General features: G+C 44.3%; 1 protein-coding gene across 1 annotated transcript; it reads right to left on the reverse strand.

Moving 5' to 3' along the window:
• Positions 1 to 102: 102 nt before the first annotated feature.
• Positions 103 to 17,683, reverse strand: raver2 (ribonucleoprotein, PTB-binding 2). Its single transcript, XM_085927211.1, is given in 17 exon segments — positions 103 to 1,898; positions 2,768 to 2,909; positions 3,484 to 3,702; positions 3,767 to 3,865; positions 3,928 to 4,032; positions 4,108 to 4,283; positions 4,355 to 4,463; positions 4,887 to 5,224; positions 5,561 to 5,672; positions 6,032 to 6,144; positions 6,147 to 6,281; positions 6,962 to 7,082; positions 8,848 to 9,039; positions 11,019 to 11,183; positions 11,252 to 11,559; positions 15,713 to 15,779; positions 17,393 to 17,683. Coding segments are annotated over 16 exon segments (2,691 nt in total). The 3' UTR covers positions 103 to 1,898; position 2,768.
• Between the last annotated feature and the right edge of the window lie 96 nt (positions 17,684 to 17,779).

Consider the following 17,779-nt stretch of genomic DNA (forward strand, 5'->3'; position numbering starts at 1 on the left):
TATATATATATATATATATATATATATATATATATATATATATATATATATATATATATATATATATATATATATATATATATATATATATAATGTCCTGTAACTGTTGCAAATGTTCCTGAAAATATTCCATTCACAGTAAATCAAAGCGATATAAAATGTAGCAAAATTTCTTTATCAGATCCCAAATAAATAAAAGCCCTATGTTTACAAAGCGTGAATCACAGACATTCTATCCTTCATCTAAAGCATTGTAAGCATCACACACATAGAAAAAGGAATACTTGAAAGTAATTTGAATTTGTTTCAAATTGTAGGGCGGGCCCAATGAAGAGCTGTCACTGTCCGCTCCCCCCCACCCGTGCCAATTGACAACATACAAGAGTCGAGTCAAAACATTGAGAGAAAAGGCTGAGCAATAAGTTACAGATGACTGGCGAGCAGCGTGGAGGCAGCACATTCCGGCCTCCTGACTTAGCAATCACGGTCGACCCACATGCATGACAGAAAATGGCCAACATGGAAGTGAATGATGTCACGCTTGCAAGTATATTCATGGTGAATGGCACACTAAAAGCATGATAGAATGGTGTCATGGAAGAGCATATACCTTTGCCCAGTGACCCTAAAAAAAGGTTCATCTCATCTGCTATTGCTTTTCAGTGTTGCTAAGGCGACGCGAGTACGGCACTACACTTCGACGCAACGGTAGAGCACGAGTTTAAAAAAAAAAAAAAAAGATATTGATGAGTTGTAGGGCTACACTGAAAAGAACAAATAGAAATAATTGCATGAAACAAAGAAAATGTAGTATATCACATTTTTGTTACAAGAATAGTCATTAAATTCAGTAAATATGGTCAGAATTGCTGCTATAAAGTTACAATTTTGCAAGAATAAATGCAAGACAAAATGAATATTGCTATAAACATAGAACTGTGTGAACACGATCACTCCTTAAATGACTAGTCCTTTGTCAGCTTATTATAATATTGACTGACAGAATACATAATAGTACTACATTCAACATTTTGCAGCAGATAGTTATTGCCATAGCAAGCAGTAATAGTAAAGCAGCAAGCCCTCATCAACTCAAGTTGAACATGAAGAGACAGAAAGAAATAAGATTCACGGCTCTTATGAGCTTCTCCAAAAGAAGCTTATTGAAAGGTGAGCAACAAAACCCCAGCGTGCCTCTCTTATTGCAGCAACATTGTATTTACCGCTAGCAAACATGAGCGAGAGAGAGCGAGACAACTACGTACTACTTTACTGCATTTGATTATTTTTCAAATGCAATGCTTTCTACCTCTTTGATCATTATTACACACACAATGGTTGAAAGCAAATGTGCTGGATTATATATTCATTGACATTTGGAGGAAATCTTCCATAAATCCAATGGGAAAAGCAAACGATATACTGTAGCAGTCAATACACTAAAGATATACATATCTGCAACAGGCAAAGTGGAGTGGAGCCCCTGCAAGAAGTGTTGGCTTGAAATCAGTCGAACTTTGACCTTGTTTAACATGGCTTGATTTTCATGGAAAAATGAGTCTAGGCCTCCCCAACCTAGCTTTAAAATACCAGTCCAGTAGAAAACCAGACCAGTATAAAGCAACAGGTTTTTTTTTTGGCTTTTGTGTAATTCCATGAAAAAAAAAGCAGAAATACTTTTTTTGCAGGGAGTACAAAAACATGTTACAAATATACAGCTTAGTGGATTGGAAAACAATATATTTACATGTTTGTCTAGTTTGTACATTGTAGTCACTCTTCAATACACTATACGTACGTGTCACACTCCATGGTGAGAAACTCTTACATGTCAAAGGGGCTTTGCCCCATCTCCTGATGTTCTCCCAGTGTTGAGAGTAGAAAATGGCTGACAATTCCTATGGATACAGTTTAGGCACACGCATGAACAATACACATGCGCATAGAGGCACATCAAACAGCTGTTCACATATTGAAGAGAAAGAAACAGCAGTAGAAGGGGAAAAAAAAAAAAGACAAGACAAAGCGCAAACAACCCTGGTCGGATTTGGAAAAAAAAATTGGAATTGAACCGTTTCAAAACAGATAGATGTCACGGATCAGAATGGAGCAGGGTGACCAAATGCAGCTTGGATCAGGGTAGGTAGTCGGAAGGGAGGCTGAGGCCGGGAACAAGACCAACAGAACCGACAAACTAACATCACTTCCTCACAAAACAACGGGACCGACCGACCGACGTGAGACAAGAAGACATCAGCCATCTGACCGGAAGTGACGCGCAGACAGGAAGGACTTAAATAGCAGACAGGTAACGAGAGGCTGGTGACATTGATTGGGAGTAGACACAGGAAGGGAGGGACGCGGACAGAAAACGTGACAACCTACACAGAAGAAAACAAGTCGTGGTCATATTTCTTAAGACACCTTTGCAGTTGGCTGTCCACAAATTGCCCTTTTGGCAGAAGGTACATTCTGAGTAAAAGAATCCACTTTTTGGATTGCCCAGGTCAAAGCGCTAAGACTAGGACAAATCTCGGTGCCAAGATGTTGAAGTTGTATTTCGACAAAAGTAGTGCTTTCCCACCACATTGGAGCATTTGCAGCCAATGATTGGGGTTTCGATGAAGTGGCTCGTGCAGCGGCACAAGAAGGCACACTTAGTTCCCCAACTTACCTTTTTGAGTTGGTTGTTTGACATGAACAGAATTGAAGCGTGTCTACGTGAATTTGTGATGGGCAACAAAAGATTGAAAGATGAGCTGCTCACTCTAGAGCCTCTTCCTCTTGAAATAATCAGCATACTGCCCCCCAAGGCCTTGAGAGTGCTGCCCGATGTAGCCGCCATCCGATGATGTCACTTCCTGCACCGCCAACTGGGGGTACTCCCTCTTGTGGCCCCGTGTCTGATTCTGAAAAAGAGGTGTCAAGCGTTTTTCCTTTTGCAAAAAAGGTTGGGGACTGACTGCTGGCCTGCAGGATGGCCGGCTGGCTGGCTGGCCGGATGGATGATCAAACTGAATGCAGTCTATACATTGGTGACGTTGTTGGTCTGGTCAAGAGAGAGCTTCCGTTCTGAACAGTAGCACCAAAATGACAAAAATAGCTTGGCAAAGTTCAGCACAAACGAAACTAGACAACAATGCAAACACGCTGTGTTTGTGTGTGTTTTAGGATAAGAGCGGGCGGGCTAACGGGCTTTAGCTCAATGAGGCCACAAAAGGCGCTCTGTCCAAACAAATGGGAATCTCTCTCCAGACACTTCTGCCGAGCTCAGGCTTCCACATCCACCCTGCCTCTTCTCTTCATATCATCACGAGAAAAAGCTCCTCTTAAATACTGACGAGATGAGTGACAGGTCAGGAAATGCACCCAAAAGAATTTACTGCATGCTTTTGTTGTGTTTTTCTATGAGTCTGGTTTTTCGTTTTTGAAATGATGTCATTGTGTCCCTTCATTTCTCTGTCCTGTGATTTTTCCACTCACATAATAGTAGGCGTTCCAGTCTGTGGCGGCAGCTTGCGCGTGTGTGACAGCATTTGGTGCGGCCGCCATTGGGTGCGGCGCGCCCAGGAAAGCGGGCATCAGAGGCAGGGTGCTGTAAGGTGGCAGCATGGCAGCACTTGGTAGGACAGCAGGGGAAGGAGCCACTCCATTGTTGACGGCATGAAGAGCCACGCCTAGAGGCTTACACGCATCCATTTCCTAGCATATGAGAAATCAGATACATTGGCCGTTTCTGCCTAGTTTCATGCATGCGCCTGAGTACCTTGCCGGCGTAGGCCTGAGTAGCTGTAGACTGGGAGTAATACTGAGTGAACGTCTGCATGTAGGAATTGTAATCGCTGTACGAGGAAACCGCTGGAACCTACAAGGCAAAAAAGCCCTTGTGATACTTTTTTCCAAATCCAAAAGCAGTGTGTGTATTACCTGCGTGTGGTCCTTGGAGTAATCGGCGGCCGTATTGACCTGCGGACTCGCGCAATTGTAGCCTTGTGCCGTTTGGTAGTGCTGGTACCACTGTTGCATGGCCTCCTACGCATGTATGTACACGCGCATTTAGTCTACTGCCTGGAATTCCAAAATGAAAATTGCAACTAGTTCCGCTACCTGTGTATAGGCCTGGTTGTAGTGGCTGTAGTCAGTGTCACTATTGTACGAGGATGTGGCGGAAACGGCTGCATTCTGACACAAGGAGCCGCCAGCCTGCGAGACAACAGGGGGCGGGTTGCCGTACGTGGGCGCCGAGGCAGGCTGCCCTCCTTGGGCTTTGGTGCCCAGTGACCCTGCAGAGAGGGAAAGCAATGAGCAAATGAGCCGAGTCCCATTGCAAATGAATTTGCTTGTGTGCCAGTACCTTGCAGAACAACCCCTGGCATGACACTGGCGAGATTCAAGTACGGATTGGAAGGCAGTCTGACATCTTTGGGGGGCTCTCCCAGCAGAGAATTCTGACCATTGTTTACCTAAAGAGAGTCAATCATTTATTGAAGCTAACTCTGACTTGGTTGACTTTTAGGAAGCTTGAGAGAATTGTGCTCTCTCTTAATTACATTTTCCCTTCATTTCAAAAAAGAGACAGCCCTGGGATTCACACTATGATTATCTCAATTAATAGATGCCAGCAAAATTCCAGTTCAAAACGTAGGCAAGACAGAGTGTCCTGCCTGCCTGCAGGGGAAACGAAAGGTTCTCTTCTGGTCTGCTTTGTGGGCCAACCGACAAACGGGATAAAACTAGATGAGCAAATTTGAAAAGACTTCAATGTCTTCATTTTACTCACAACTGTTCATCACATCGTGGCTCAATTCGCGTTTGTATTTGATGGAGGAACAACCTACTGCAATGACAAATATTACAGATGAAATGTTCACAATCAAAGGACTCACCATGTTGCTGAATGGAGAGCCATCTGAAGTGTTGTGAAGGCCGGCAGATGTATAAACTCCTCCTGGGGGTTTGGGCGGAGCTGTACTTTGGCCTGAGTGACTTCTTCCCAAAGAGTAGTTGTGTCCCTGCATGAGGCTCCCCGAAGGGACAGCCTGCCTATCACCACAGCCGGAGGGGGAAGAAGAAGTAGACGTGATGGAGGAAGAGGAGCAGGCGGTAGGGGCAGTGCTGCTGTTTAGCTCTCCTCCGCCAGGTCCGGGCTGGAAGTAGGGCATCACGCCTGTTGCCGACACCACCACGTTGTGGCTTGACGCGGGCGCAGGCTCCTTGCAAAATTCTGTCCAAGGCAGGGAAGGGAAACTCTTAATATTACTCCAAGAAGGAGAATAGGAGGAACCGATAGCTCGGTTGCCTCTACACAGCCAATAAAACTGCTTCAGCACTGATCCACGTTCCCAATACTCCCACTGGATAGTTTCATAAATACATCAATGTAAGTGAATGCAAACACATTTGAAGAGATCAGCAAAAAGTCTGCAAAGAAAAGCGTTACGCTATAGAACGCATTGTTCAAGCAACGAGGACACGGACTTCAGAAAAATTCAACACAAAAGCCAAACAAAAATCAATTTTCATTAGTTTGGAGTCATTATGCTTCAGGCAGTCTAGTGACCTGAGGGGGAGTCTCCCAGGAGGCCTTTCCCAACTGCTATGAGGCCTGGAGCGCGCAGAGGTAAAGTTTTCTGCACCAGCAACCTGGCTGGATCTCCCAACAGGCTGGAGGCCTGAGGAGGTGCAAGGAAAAAGTTAATTTCATGAAGAAAAAACCCCCCAAACAAACAAACATGCAGTACATCACGCATATACAAAATCCCATTATCCAATAAAAAATCTGAATCGAGCCACAAATCTGATTTGGGTGAAGAAAATCCACTATGAGTGGCATTTCACATTGCTTGGGAAAATGAACGAGTTGATCGTTCTTTTTTGTCTCGTTCATTGTGTCTCTGCGAGCTGTTAACGTCTGGCAGACTGGCATTTGGCCATTATTGCCACCCATTCAGGCAGGCAATCCTCAAAAACGGGACAAAGCTCTTCCTTGAATTGTGCTTTTTGCACCTGGAAAAACTACATCACATCTTACACTGCTGATGCACTTGTCTTTGATGTGTAGAAGCTGCTGTTGAGCAAGCTGTATGTGCAGGAGGTTCTGAAGAAGGAGTCCATTGCCAAACATGGCGCTCTGCGAGGCAAAAGATGATTCCGTAAAGCAAGCATGCACACAGTGGGCTTGATGCGGCTGTAACCTGCCTGTTGAGCTTTTCCAAGTGTCAGAAGAGCTGTGGTGAGCGGCGGCCTGAGAAATGGCAGGTTCATGCGACGGCCATACTTCCCTGAAAAACAAACAAAACTACCATTTTGTCCAATCACTCATGGCCGTTGGGGGCACTTTCTTCATTGACATGTCTGCAAAAACGGTAGCTGAAAGTTGAACGTTGAATCAAAGCCCTAATTTTTGCTCTTATCTACTCTTCTTCCGGCTCTCATTTGTCCCGCTAATGTCACACCATTTCATGTTAATACCTGATTAACTATGAATGAAATAACGAAAGCCCCGACAAGCCGAGCAGACTCTTCAGGGAGCCTTTGATTATCTTCCAAGCTGCTTGAAGCAAAAGTACTGCTTGAGTTGAGGAAAGAACTCAAGCGTCACATCCGGAAGATTATTTATGTTGCGAGTGCACACTTGTCACTTCCGCAACGACGAGGGAATTCCTTTCGCTGCTGCTGTTCATGCACAACGCAAACCCATCCTTGTGAGACTTACAAAGTCTAATTAGTGCATTAAACCCCCCCCAAAAAAAAACAACAACCAAAAAACCAACTTTGCAAATGAAATTCTCAGCAGGGTTGAAAATGTAAAAATGACGCTGCCCGCCCGCCATAATTCAATTTTGTAAGATCAAGACCGGCTTTGAAAAGGTTAAGAGTTCGTTCGGACAATATGATTGAAAGCAAGATGGCTGAAGGCATTCCTTATTTGCTGGATCCAAGAGATTGCACGCTGTCTCACCTCCCCGTTTGCCAGTGTGATAAGGTCTCATGAGGATCTGTAAGGCTGCGGGGTTTGTCATACTGGTCAACACCTGAGCCAGGTTGGGTTCCGGTAACAGCCCTTTCCTGTTACTTAGAATCTGCACACAAACGAGCAAATGAACACGTAAAGGCTTGCTCTCATTGACATCATCACCGTGTCTAGAGCTCATTTTGGGCACGCGCAGAAACAAAAGGACACACCAGATGGAAAAAAGACACAAAGCTCAAGGCGAAGAGAGGAGAAACAATCAGGTCAGAAGAGGAGAGCGGCAAGAAAAATGATGACATCCAAGGGTGGATATAGAAACGCATTTATTTATCTATTATTATTGGGAGGAACAAACCAGTGGCCCACCCATAATATTATTTCATTGAATGATGTCGTTTTTGAACAAATATTCGGAGAGTACAAGTCGGATGTTCTGGCTGCTATTTAAAACATTAGCCGGCGAGTTCTATTTCTTCCTCGTCTGCCTTGGGGCAAAGGCATGACTTTGGCCCAAGTAAAGCCTGTCACGTCAGCAAGATCACCGACAGGGAACACACACCTGTACTCTGTGTGTGTGTGTGTGTGTGTGTGTGTGTGTGTGTGTGTGTGTGTGTGTGTGTGTGTGTGAATGGGAGAGCAACCTTCCAGAAAAAAGAGGTGAAGCAAGAAAACGTTCTCTCATTGCTATTCCTTCACTTGGAAAAAAAAATGTCAGCATGCATCAATCTGTTGAGCTACTGGCAGGCACATAATCCTGCCACCCGCCCACACATGAACATACACCACACACAGTGCCAGAGAAGTAAGAAAGCTGCGAAGAATGGAAAGCGAGAAGCGGCGGCAAGCACGAAAGGAGGCGGACGCAGGCAGCCATCTGCTGCCTGGCGTTCACAATGCCATTGACCAAAGGGACAAATCAGACAATTGCCTGAGAGCCCGAGCTGGATGGCTGGATTTCTTGCTTGAATATCATTTGTTTGTTTTGCCGATGTACACATTGATTCAAATCAATCTGACGTGGCCTTGGGCTAGGTAGTTGAGGCAAGTCAAACTGTGCTTACTATGATGATACTGTGCAGTATTTGTTGAACGACGGCAAGTACAAAAACAAGGAGAAACTGAGGAATAAGTTATTGACAAAACGCCATTTTCTTTTATTCTGTTATTTTCTTGTATATGTGTGACTCATTTGGACTCAAATCTCTCCCGAAATTAATGAAAGCGGGATTTAAGACCTAATATTAATTGATATAATCGGCCGGCCAATTAGTCAATCACAACTCCGAAGAAAAATGTTACATTGTGTTCAATTCTTTGGGTCTTTTCTAGCTGTGCTCATCTGCCGACATGTGGCTGGCTTTATTTGCCACCGTGGGAGACAATTGAGGAGAGACCAATCTTAGCTGTAATTATCTTGTCAGGGCTTCTTCATTGCTGATTTGGATGGGATAGCACAGCTACAAGGACTTCCTCTTGCATCTGAACACTGACTGCGTGCTAAACAAACAGCTACGGAGAGACAATTACAAGTAGCTGCGAGAATGGCAGCGCCCGCTGAGCCCCATGTTTGTCCTTAACTTGCTTTTATTGCTCATCTATGAAATAGGGACCTGCTCGAAAGGCTCGCTCGCTGTTCCTGACGGATATTAAAAAAAAAAAATATGATATGATGAAATCTTCCAAACTAAAAAGCTAGGATGTAAGTCAATTGATATTAAAAGTGAATGGATAGCCTAATGGTGTGTTGGGCCCCACTTGTTTTCAGAGATCCTTCCATGACTGCTTGGAAAACATTTCCAAAGAATACAATTGAAAAGAATGAGGTGACCTCGTGAATGGATTGCTTCAAGTTTTGAAATGTAAAAGTGACTCACCATACCCTGGGCGGCGATAAGCGCAGCCAGGGTGCTTCTCCCTGAGGTGCCCGGTGTACAGAGCGACAGACGGACCTTCTGTCTTCCCACCACTTTTCTGTCCATCTCAATCAGCACCGACTCCGCTTGCTCCGCACACTCGTACTCCACCACACCGAAGCCGCGCACCGGACTTCCTTCATCCTGAGCCAGCTGGGAACATCATGTAGACAATATCAAAGTTAGCATTAAACGTATGGACTCACTACATGTTTGAAGAAAAAAGTCCAATGACCTAACCTCTTACCTGGCGTGAATTGCTTTATTAATTGGATAGTTAAATCCAGTGAGTGCAAGTCCCACGAGCTGAGCTTTCCTTTCCACTAAGGAGCATTTTCCAGCTCTTACGAGGTAGCTAAATAATGCAGAGAAGCTAATGGCTACTAATGGGAAATATTAGGTGATGACAAGTTCATCTTTAAAATATCACCCACCCTTTGGTCAGTCGTGGCAGAAGAATATATTGACAGATTGCATATTTTCCTTTGGACTGGATTTTAAACGTGAATTTTTTCAATGAGTTGAAATAAATATCAGTTGGAAGTGAGCATGAGGGCTAATGACTGTTTGCAGCCATTGTCAATCTATCAAGAGGATCAAAGCTCCCACCTTGCATCCACTATTCGGTGCCTCCGGTCTGAACATAAGACGCACGGAGAGCAAAATGGATAATGTGTGTCGACGAGTGGGTCGATAGTCCATTATCATCAGCATACATTAAACAAACTGCATGGAAATGATATGAATCACTCTCCCACTTTCCCAATGGCTGGATGAGAGAAGAGCCAAAGTGACAAGGAGATGGCAAGAAGGAAAAAAGATGGGCACTGGAGTGAGTGGGAGGGAAGGGAAAACAAATAAAAATGTGCTCATTATTATTCTTGTGTGCAGACGTGAGCGATGACGGCTAAAATGTAAAACTTATCACATCAATAATTTATTCAACAAGTTTGAGTCAAAATTGCATGTGGGCTGTCAACTTTGAATTCAAGCCTGAGTAACAATGAAAAAACTGAGAGAGCAATGTGTATCAGCACTCGTTTTATTCAAGATTACATTTCAAATGTATGATCTGGTCCCAAAAAGACCTTTCAAATTTGACTGAATTGATTGAAAAATGACCAATCTAGGATTGATTTAACTTGAATCGGAAGAATTCCGGTATTCTCCCATTTTCGTCTTCACCCCTTCAAGTATTTTTTTCCAACATGACCATTTGTTCACGATTGCCTCTCCAGTAATAAAAAAACGTTTTTTTTTTCTTTTACCTTCTGCTTTCTCCACCTTTTCAGGTTGACGCAAAGGAAACTGCTATGTGAAGGGCCCTTTCAAGGGTAGCAGACTTGTCGCTCTCAGGCTTAAGTGCACTCTGATCTGCCCAACTAATAGCGGAAGCCTTAGAGAATCAAACGGCAAATAAATCAAAAGCACAAAGAGTAACAAAAAAGGCGTTTGCTTGTTTTTTGCCATGAGTCTTAACTCCAGCTCTAACTATTTGAACAAGTGCAGAATATGACAATGACTAAGCTCATCTTTATTTTTGCCCTTTTTGAATATGGAGCATGTTTTACTTCTGCGAGATCCGTTCATTCATTTTCACAAGCCTTGAGAAGGAAATGAAATGCCGCAGTGCAGTAATGTACTGTGCAAAAAATGCATCATACATTCAAAATATAGTCAGTGAGCCATAGGTCAAAGCCAAGTGGCTAGGTAACAGCCAAGCAACATGAGCTCAACGCCCACAAAGCACCATGGGACTAGAACGGTGGTGGGAGTCGATTGATTTCTATGTGGGAGAGGGGAGGGGAAGGGAGGGGAGGAGCTAAAACTGGAACGGCAATAGATCACATAGTGAGTGATGTCAACATGCTGGAGTGGATGAAATGGAACAGGGAGCTCAAGTTGTTGGAAAAAAGAAGAAAAAGGGCGGATATGGCAGCAGCCACACCTCACGCTTGCTGACTGATGTTGACTTTCAGGCCGAGAACATTTTACCTTTCAGTTTGACAATGACACATTCAACTTGTGAAACAAGGATTTTTGTTTTTGACATGCTACAAAGTCCTGCTTTGGAAACTATGGAGACGCAGTTGCATGATTTTCAACGACAAAGGGCAGCCAGCATCTTTTACCTGGCAGAAGACGGGTTTGTATGTTTCCGAGAAGATTTGGCTCATCTCCTCAGAGTCACACAGGTCCAGAGGCAGTCGGTCCACGCACACACATTTGGAGTGCAGGTTCTCTTCCTGACTCAGCTGGTTGACGTCCATCCATTGCACCATCAGTGAGCGATCCCCCTACAAACGCCAGAAATGTTTTTCTCTCACATTACTTCAGCAGGGCGCTATTTATCACTCCGACGTACCAGCGGTCGTCCCAGCAACTCGGAACGGGCCCGCGAAGCCGAGTCTTTCTTCATGTACTCGACAAATCCGTAGCCTTTGGAGTGGCCCGTCAGGTCGCTATACACCAGAAAGGAGCGCTCGATGTTTCCGTAGGAACGTACCAGCTCCTCAAACTGCTGGCCGGTGAAGGTGTGGGGCAGGTTGGTGAGGCACAGCAGGGAGTCTGTCGGCTGCAGGGTGACATTGATCAGCCGGCCCCGGACAGTGCTGTGATGGAGGGAGCGGATGGCATCCTGAGCCTGGTCCCCGTTCAGCAAAGTCACAAAGGCTGGAGGAGTGGACATTATGGAGACAGCCACAAAGGAAAAACACACACAAGAACCAACACAAAGAAATGAAAACGGATGACAAACATACATTCAAAGCAGACATTGGAAGGAGATTTGTGGGAAGTTCACAGAGACAGGCACATGAAGAAAAAATAGGTCGGGAAGTGTGCGACCGACGCCACAGACAGTCATAAGGACAAGACAGAGACAGTTACACAAAGAGAAAGACAACACATTAGCGAGCGATAAAGCCAAAAGGAAGCCACAATGTAGGGGGAGTACACTGTGACTGACACACACGTACACACTTTAGGCTCATTTTCAAAAGACATGATCCTTAACAGCACTTCAATGCTAGGACTGAGTTGATTACACATTTAGTTCAAAGGATATTTTGTATAGCTATGGACACAGATATACATGTTCAGTTGGCGATAGAGTGACTACAAAACAAAAGCTAAAACCCAAACTATTGAAAGCAAATTTGGTGTAAGACGGCACAAAGGAAATGTTCTCCGATTCAATTCCCTCAAGCCTCATCGAAGACACGTACACTTACGCAGGACCGCTTACACTAAAATTCCAATCGAGTACTGGCTGATACGAAGCATTACAAGATAATGGGAGTGTTTTCTCTCTCATTTGGCTCTAATGGAAATGCGTGGGATGGTGCAAAATTCTGCACACAGTACAAGGCGAACGTCAGACCACAAAATGGTTTCAAAATAACCGTGGAAATAACGGGACTGCAATTTGGGAGTGGGCAGCAACAGAAAAGTTCATTTTGCAGCATGTTAATGATCATCTGAGGACTAAGTCGGCAATCGGGAAGGAAAGGAAGTTGAATTGTTTGAAACTGTTACTGTTCCAGTAAGGAAAGAAAACTGCCAGGACAATCGAAGGCACCTCCGACAGCTCTTTGCTTTGGCCTGGACATCCACTTTTTGATTTCCATATTATGTATTTTATGTGCCCTCTTTGCATCCATTGCAGCCTGGTGATCCTGAAAGGGGGATCCTTCCATCTGTGGTCCCTTCTCAAGGTTTCTCATTTTTCCCCTGGTAGGGGTTTTTGAGTTTTTCCTTGCCCTTTTGGGAGCCCAAGATCAGGGGATGCTTTGAGAATAATTGTCAATTGATTGTCTATGTGAAGCCCTTTGAGACTGCTTGTGATTTAGGGCTATACAAATAAACTTGACTTGACTTGACTTGACTTGAAAAGAATTCAAATCAGGTGCGTTTCAAACAATGTCACTGAAAAGCCTCTCGAAGATACTGTTCTTGTTTTATGCAAGGTGGCCCTAATGGGGATTACCCCTCGTGTTTGGCGAAAGGTCAGGATCAGGTATCATGTGGAGTCATTGGGCTGAAGGGGAAAATATCCAACTTTCATACTTTTTAATACCATATCTTTCACATGACTTGCCATTTTTTAAAATACGGTAACATGATTTATCTTGAGTGAGAAATGTAGAGGATGGTGTGGTGAATGTGTAGTGTTACCGTGATTGAACGATTTCAATGAATCATCATTGGGGCCAAACGTAAACATAACCATTTCACAGATCATCTCATTAGCTGAAGGTGAAAAACGGCTTTCAATTTTCCTTCAGAGCTGAAACAGCATGCAGACAGCAGGAGGCCGGAGACGGGATTTCGAAACTCCCCTATCATTAAAAGGTCAGCCTGAGCCATTTTGAAGCAGGTGTGACAAGACCGAAGGGAGGGAGGGAGGGAAGGAGGCGTTTTTTCCCGCAATATGGTGATATTACTCCATATATAATAATATTAATAGCCACCTCAAGTGGGGTCTGTGGATGTCTGTTTCCAAGTAGACCTTTGATTGGTAAGGATACTGAAAGACTTTTAAAATGGTGTGCTATAAATCAAATAAACAACTAAATCAATCCCAAGTGCCTCTTTTGTGAAAGTAAGCCAATGCATTGTATAAGGCTGACTAAATGTAGCCTTGGCGGTGGTGCTTAGCGAGCGTTGCAGCTCTCATAGAGACCCTGGTTCTCTTTTTCCCATATCTGCACATTTATTTCCGCTCCACTTCCTCACTGCAGTAAATACCTACGTACACAAGTAAACATTTGAACTGTATCTTCCTCTTCATCACAAAATGGCCGAAGAAGTGATCCAATCAAAAGGATGACAGGAAAGCTAGCCTCGGTGGGATTTACGAGTTCAACCCATGTGATTTTTGCCTGATCAGTGAATAGTGCAGCGACAATCACAAAGCCTTCCATAGAAATGCCGGCTCACCCAGGATCAGCCTGACTATTGTATTCTAGCTTTCACATCTGCAGTTCCGCAGTGTTGTCCAATGACTACGTGAACCTCCGCACTTGCGCCGGCCGCACTGTGCCAAGTGACTCACGTGCGGGCTTGGAGAACCGCATCACCTTGTTAGAACAAACGCAAATGTATGCGTCTGTCCATCCCGTTTGACTTTTTGAATCCATCCATTCATCCAGACAGTGGCGTGTATATATTGCAATGTCGAACCACAAATGGAAAGACGTGCTGAAACAAAGACAGGTGCACTGCAGGACACACAAACACTGCCATCATCATGACCTAATAAGTCCAACAGCGGAGGCCGAGAGGAAACCCATATGGTCATGAGGTGAAGAAGCGAGCCGAATCGTCTCTGAGAAGCACTCCATTTCAGTGAGAGCACACTCAGTCATTTTAACGCAAGCGGAGAGTTACGCTCCGTACTAAAAGCTACCAAAATAACTTTTCCGCTACAAACGTAGGGCAGGCGGGCGTACATTGGAATGGTCGCCAATCAATCAAATATATGAGAAAATGGCTTTGACCAGCAACTCTGTCCAGACCACGTTTGGCCTTTATGACTCCTCCGTCCTATTTAAACCTTTGCAATAACTTCTCTTACAAAGTGTGAGCTGTATGGACTTCACAGCAATCCTAAAATACTAACACAGCCCCAGTCCTACGAGAATATCCTCAAGAGGAATGATCCCATGAAAAATTTGATACCATCTCGACATTGGTGTTTCCATTGTAAATAACAAGAGGGAATGGGAATAGTTCATGGGAAAATATTTTATAGAATTTGAATTTCTATAGCAAGATACCTAGTAAATATGTCGAGAGTGAAGACCTGGGTGTGGTGAGCTGATTGGAGCAAAACCACATCCTTGCTATAATGTACTATTTAAGGGCTACTTAAAAATTCATGACAATATTACCTAGAAGCCTTTATCACATTTTTCTCTGGAAGCCCAGAACAGAACTTTTCATTCTCATAGCAGTCAGTTCCACTGCATTCCCAAGTAGAGGATCTTCTCCGCTGTACCAGTCGAACAGAACTTGACCAAGCAGTTGTCCCATTATGATAACAAGACTCTTAGCCAATGCTTTCCACACTAGTATTTTGATGACTGCACCTCCAACACAACTTGTTGGCCCAAAGACACATCACAGATGTCTCCTACTACAAGTGTAGTGCTGCTGGTCTTGCTGGACTAAAAATAGTTGCTCTGCAAGAATTCCCTGGAAAGAAAAGCTCTTTTTAAGGGCAGGGGGTCTGTGCGAGCACAGCCGTGTGTGGCACTGTGGCGTTCCAGGAAAATGCTCAATCCTGATTCCAAATGGGACTGAACATTTGGAAAACGAAATCAATGACTACAATCGCAATGGGCTGGCTGGCCAGATAGATTTGTATGGTAAGCAATCTCAGCGGACTTTATGCTCATTTTCTTCCTAGTGGCTTCAATCATGATGAAACATGATGGCATATTTCCCGTTCTAGCAATGGTCCTAGTCTTTTCTCGTAGGTTTTGTTTCTATAGGTGAGAGTCAAGCCACTAAAGTCCCGCGCGCCTCCGCAGGGACCAGCAACCAGGCCCAGTTTGTGTCCACGGAATGAATATCTACGCTTTTGACTGGAACTGCGACGGCTCTTCCAAAGTCTCGGGTAATAACAGTTCAAATGGCAATATTTCTTGCTGTGACAGAGGTCTAAATACAGCAGCGACCAAGTTGCTAACTTGGCAGCCGCGCTCACTTTTAAGAGCTTGAGTACACTCTGCAAATGAAACATAGATCATTGTATTAATACAGTTCAGAACAAAAATCCACACATTTGTTCTGTCTGTGAACATTTGTGTGTGACTTTTACCTGTGCCTTTATTACGATCAACAAAGCAGTACTTCAGTTCATATTCTTTCAGGATTTCGTGGACCTCCTGAAACAGGAGAGGGAAAGAACGTTAGCCGCACACACCATCGTGAGCCAAGCTAGACATAATGGATTACACTTTCTGCTTCCTTTTAATGTCCGACACCAATAGCGAGCGAGTAACTAATAGAAAAAAAAACTCGAAGGGCCTTTTTTTTTTTGCCTTCTCTGTTGTCACTCACTTAAACAGACCCAAACCCTCTTATGGTTGCGGCTGGACTTGAGTTCAAAACAAAGGAACTAAGTCTGCAACCATAGAAACATTTGTCACTGCTGCTTTAATGGAAACAAAACAAAACAAAAACCACTCAGTGCTCTGCATCAGATCATTTCCAAACAGACAAAGCAATTGCCTAACAGCGTTTGAGAACTTTCTATGATGCTCCTCTTTTCCAGCCCACTCAAAGCAAGCAGCAGGCATGTTCCATATCAGGAATGGCCATGTAAGGCAGCCCACCCACCCACCCACCCACACAGAGCGCTCACTGGCCCTTGAAAATCAGAGTGCTGCTGGCAACAAGTGGGATATTTCCACTCACTCACACATACGGGGCGGCAAAAAGATTCAGAGTCCGGAACCTTCCGCTCGGGTTTGTTTGTTGCAGGCCTGTCCACATACAATAGAATGAAGAAAGTTGTCATCCACTGTTTTGTACTGTTGTTTCTTTTGCTGATTCTGTCCGAGTGCAATCAATAAAAAAAAAATCCCAAGAGTGAGCGAGCAATGCAAGAGCTTGTGCCAATGACCTGTACTACAAAGTCACAGCATGAGAGCAACATCCAAACCAGAGCTACTCCTTGAAATATTTGGACACATTCAGCAGGGCAGACATCCATCACAATGCTACTGAATGCGCAGAAAGACAGCACCTTGCATGGATCTCATCCAACGGAAAAAGAAACATTCATTGAAAGAAAATCGGGGAGGCTAATCAAAGCTGAGCGATCAAGTGGGAGTAATTCTTGCATGAAGGGAATTTCATTTCACATCAAAGGTGTGCGCGGATGTAGAGGTAAAGTAAGAGCGAGCGTAGCATTGCCCTGGGGCCATATAATAATTTTCTTCTAAATCCAGCCCACTGATTAGGACTATTACAAAATCCTTTCATTATTGTTGCATTCATTCATCTGCATTAATACCCTAATATATTGGTTCCTCATAATTGATTACTTTATTGTTAATTTGGGAATTCTTTGAATAAAAAACATGTTACATACATTTAAATTTGTTGCAGTTATTTGGTCAATTGATGAAATATGATCAAAATGGTCATCTTTTTTTTTTATATTGGCCTACCTCACCTGGCCCATGTATCCATTTTGAAAATCAAATGTGCCCAAATAAGCACAGAAATGTTTCCACCCCAAAAGGCTTAGGTCATCATTTGTTGTTTTAAAAACTGGTCTCTAATGACACCGGTTCATTTTTTCCATTTCATTTCTTTCTTTCTTTCTAATCAAGTGAAAGAAGAAAAAAAACCCACCTTTGAATAATATCTGCCCCTTATGAAAAGTACTTAGTCCCGCGTAAACTATTACGCACGCAGGCACGCACCAAAGGGACGCACCAAGGGACGTGCACCGCGCTACTTTGACTTTGCCAGCCTGTCAACTTCTTACCTGGTTGCTCGTGTCGGGCGGGAGGTTCTTAATGAGTATTTTCCGTCTGTTGCGAAGCTCTTGGCGAGTTTTTGCAAGCCTCTTTTCGATCTCCGCCGGCTCCAGCTCGGGCAAGTCACGGAGGCTTGGCTCTGCGGGTTGCGCTCCAGCCGCCGCCGCCGCCGCCGGCGCCGCCACATCGTCATCCTCCGGCTGCTGGCTCTCGGGGCTGCTCATTCCCGGAAAAAGGCCACTCTCCTGCGCTAGAGAAGAATGCACGCTCGGCGGCTGGATGGATGACGTTGCCGCCATTTTGCTTGTCTGAGAGCAGAGTGTGCAGGAAGGGAGAATGTGAGTGAGGCAGGGAGCAGGTGGCAAGTGAAGTGCGCGTCTGCGTGCGTGCGCACG

The sequence above is a fragment of the Syngnathus leptorhynchus genome, chromosome 13, assembly GCF_054491065.1.
Source record: "Syngnathus leptorhynchus isolate UIUO chromosome 13, UIUO_Slep, whole genome shotgun sequence".
NCBI lineage: Eukaryota > Metazoa > Chordata > Actinopteri > Syngnathiformes > Syngnathidae > Syngnathus > Syngnathus leptorhynchus.